The sequence below is a fragment of the Anopheles bellator genome, unplaced genomic scaffold (assembly GCF_943735745.2).
Source record: "Anopheles bellator unplaced genomic scaffold, idAnoBellAS_SP24_06.2 scaffold00884_ctg1, whole genome shotgun sequence".
Taxonomy (NCBI): Eukaryota; Metazoa; Arthropoda; class Insecta; order Diptera; family Culicidae; genus Anopheles; species Anopheles bellator.
Genome location: NW_026685008.1, coordinates 777 through 4,064, shown reverse-complemented (window position 1 = coordinate 4,064; position 3,288 = coordinate 777). Strand labels below are relative to the sequence as shown.

The 3,288-nt window shown below is 45.6% G+C and overlaps 1 protein-coding gene across 1 annotated transcript; it reads right to left on the bottom strand.

The window, feature by feature from the left end:
* Positions 1 to 1,163: 1,163 nt before the first annotated feature.
* Positions 1,164 to 2,607, bottom strand: LOC131214434 (clusterin-associated protein 1). The gene is made up of 3 exons (XM_058208809.1): positions 2,586 to 2,607; positions 1,363 to 2,514; positions 1,164 to 1,282 (listed from the first exon to the last, which is right to left on the bottom strand). The coding sequence occupies exons 1-3, from the start codon at positions 2,605 to 2,607 to the stop codon at positions 1,164 to 1,166; spliced, it is 1,293 nt and encodes a 430-aa protein (XP_058064792.1).
* Between the last annotated feature and the right edge of the window lie 681 nt (positions 2,608 to 3,288).

Sequence of the window (3,288 nt, the reverse complement as noted above, 5' to 3'; positions counted from 1 at the left end):
ATTATCGTATTGTTCCTAATTACTTTTAACTTACTTTGGCTATATTGGTTTCGTTTGTTTCTCGGTGTATTTCACCATTTTCGACAGACCAGCACCAAAGCGGCGGATGATCGATAACGTTATGCACAGTAACTCGCAGGCGTTTATGGCACAGCAGAAGGTGGAGGACTACATAAACTCGTTGCGCGTGGAGCCAAGCATTAAGGATATGATATATCAGACCATGCTAAAGCGAAGCTGTAGTTCGATGTATGGTGGCGACAGCAAACCCCGCTTTGAGGACAACTTCAGTAGCGGAAACTCGCACCACCTCTGATTTCTGCCGGAGCCGGCAACGACGTAAGTATGGTAATGGTAATAAGTAGCACCGCACCGTGCGTTTTATTGAATGACGAATTGGTAACGATTACAGCTTCCGTCAATGATTCCGATGTACCTAGGGGTGTAATCGATAATGGCTAGCAACGCGACAATGATGTATTCCGTGAATCTGTTCCCACACGGGTGACTCCACCCTCAACCGTATCCGGGGTTTGTTGAATTGAAAGTATGAATACTTTGAAAGCGCTGAACTGCCGAAGTTGCTGCACTTGCACGCCGAAGAGGCGCGTACCTGCCAAACAAGGTTTCGGAACATGCCAAACCAAAACAAAGAGCTGAACAAAACAAAGCAAACGATGCGCATTTACTAACGATAATTGATCAGAACAAGCATCTAGTGCAGCTGAAAGAAGATAAACGCGTTCATTGGGCATCTAGAGGGACGCGAAAGACTGGCGGACCGTGTGCGTTATTTGGAGACCACACTTATGGAAAAGGACAACGATGCCAAATTACTCGCTAGACGATTACAACTAAACACTTTTATAGGCATGCGATAAGCACTTTTTCTCACGGCGGAAACGTCCGAACAGGTCGAGGGTCGTGGTCCCGGGCAGCTGTCAACTGCGACAGGGCTGCTGAACTGTCGTTCGCTCGATCCACGTAAATAGGGACGGATCGAACGGTTGGATCACGTACACATTCTCCACACATATAGGTCGCTACATATCAGTACAGAGTGTTGCTCTTGCGTTGTTCCCAAAAAAACTATTATTAAAGATGGGTATTTTGAATTGTAGGACTGAATCAGTAATAAAAAGGCGATAAGACGTTAACTCTGTTTAGAAGTCTTCATCACTAAGATCCTGCTTTGAACTTCGATTGATTGTTGAGCTTTCCCTGGGCATTTTGGTGAGGCTTTCGTCTTCATCGTCATCGGTGCGAAGGCTACCATCCAGTACTGGAGACGGAAGAAGAAATTAATATGATATATATCGCCGTTGCCAGAGCGGACCGTTCGAAATCCCATGCACCACTTACATCCATTTTCTCCCATTTCCAAATCACTCTCAGACTCCCCGGAGCTCATCGAACTGTCGAGTGGTCCAAGCTCGTCTTCGATGCTGCCGATCATTTTGACACGCTCTTTGCCGCTGGGTAAGTCCTCACTAACGCGCGTCCGGAATCTGGTGGACGTCCGGTCACGGTTCAGCAGCTCACTTCTCAACACGCGTCGATCCGTTTTCAACTTCACGTCGTCGTGCTCATCGAATTCATCATCTTGCTCATGCCCATCTTCCGATTCTATTAGCCCTTCGGGCAGAATGGTCATGCTACTGTCGGTTATTCTGGCGATCGGAGACGTTGGCGTTGGGGTTCGGTTTTTGTTGATGATCTGTGCCCTTAATGTATCCATACATTTGACTCGCACTATATACTGCTCGTACAGTCCCTTTAGCTCCGCCTCTAGCTTCTCGAACTCTTCCAAATATGCCGGGCGTACTTTTTGTAGCGCTTGCAGTCGCTGCTTCGAGCGCTCCAACTCCGACGATTTTCGATAAATCTTGGACTCCAGGTTTGCGTTCTCAACCTTTACGGATTGCAACGCCGTTCTGATGCTGCTGTGCTTTGACTGTATGGCAGATATTGCATTTCTAATTACCTTTTCTGCCACCGACAACTCTAGTGGTCGAGTGGATTGTACGTTACGAATTTCTCGGTTTACCAACTCCTTCACGAGCAGATCATACAGCAGTGCGCCCTTATTTGTTAGCTCTGATGACAAACCCCTTACTGTTTTAAGGTCGTTGATTTTATCCGAAAAATCGATCTCTAAGTGCGATTTGATCGATTCTTCCTCCTTGCCGGTTACTTTGGGCGACGAGATGAGCAGTGTGGTGACTTTCAATAGCTCGAGCGAGGCAGCCGTAGAACTGGCGTACAGCTTTCTAGGATTCATTTTGATGCTTGACTTCGTAACGAGAAACTCGGTCGCCGAACGTATGAATAGTATGCGCTCCTGCTCAGTGCGAGATCCACCGGCCAGTGCCTGGTTTGGCTCCAATCGATTGATTAGCCACTGCAGCACATCCGAGTACGCTTTAAAGCTCTCCGGCCCGCCGTACGGTGTATTTAAAACGGACACTGGAATGTGATTCGGATATCCCAGCAACTTCAGCTGCTCCCCCAGATCTGCAAGAAAGTTGATTTATAAATGTAAAACTAAAGCGCCACTGTTTCAGTTTTATTCCCGCATATCACACCTCGCACGTCCTTAAACGCCATTGCGCGTCGAAACTTTGCGTATGTCGTATATCTTATTGCGTATATCTGATTTATATTGTTTCTCGGGTCCACTTTGTTTGACTTCCTGGCGTTTCCATGGTGACATAATTCCATGGTGAGTGGAGCTCGCCACTTATTGTATTGCCAGCATTAAGCATACCACATGACAACAAATTGAAAAAATATAGGCAACGGATCTGGATATTTTTGTCATAAAATACCATTAAAATAGGATGGCAAGGATCAGTGGACAAGATACGTGCGTTCAGCCTCCATTTAAAAGTATTGAGCAACGTGTGAGCCAACGTACTAAAAGGATTCTCTTCTGTGCTTGACGGTCCGATTTTATATGAGACGTTTCCAGTATATTGTCAGTACAAATCCATTCAAAGGGATGATTAATATGGTGTGGTTTACAGAGGTCGGAGGTCATAGGCAACGTGGTCCCTCAAAAGTCAGTTCTAAGACGAATATAAATATTATTATTATAATTAGTATTTATTGTTACAAAATGATCGCCGTTCAGGCTTAACAATGCTCAAAAGGAGAGAAAAAAAGAAGAAATACTTACAGACTAAAGAGGTATGTGGAAAATAAGGAGAGGAAGAAGAGGAGGGAGGAGATTATAAAAAGGAGTCAAGGAGACGGGAACGGAAGAGTGAAAGGGAGGCATTGAAGTCG

Bases quoted from the DNA above. Each gene is read 5' to 3' on its own strand.
- LOC131214434 (XM_058208809.1), bottom strand. From the start codon at position 2,607: ATGGCGTTTAAGGACGTGCGAG. The intron at 2,515-2,585 runs GTGTGATATGCG...ACTTTCTTGCAG, and splicing joins GGCGTTTAAGGACGTGCGAG to ATCTGGGGGAGCAGCTGAAG. The intron at 1,283-1,362 runs GTAAGTGGTGCA...TTCCGTCTCCAG, and splicing joins GGAAATGGGAGAAAATGGAT to TACTGGATGGTAGCCTTCGC.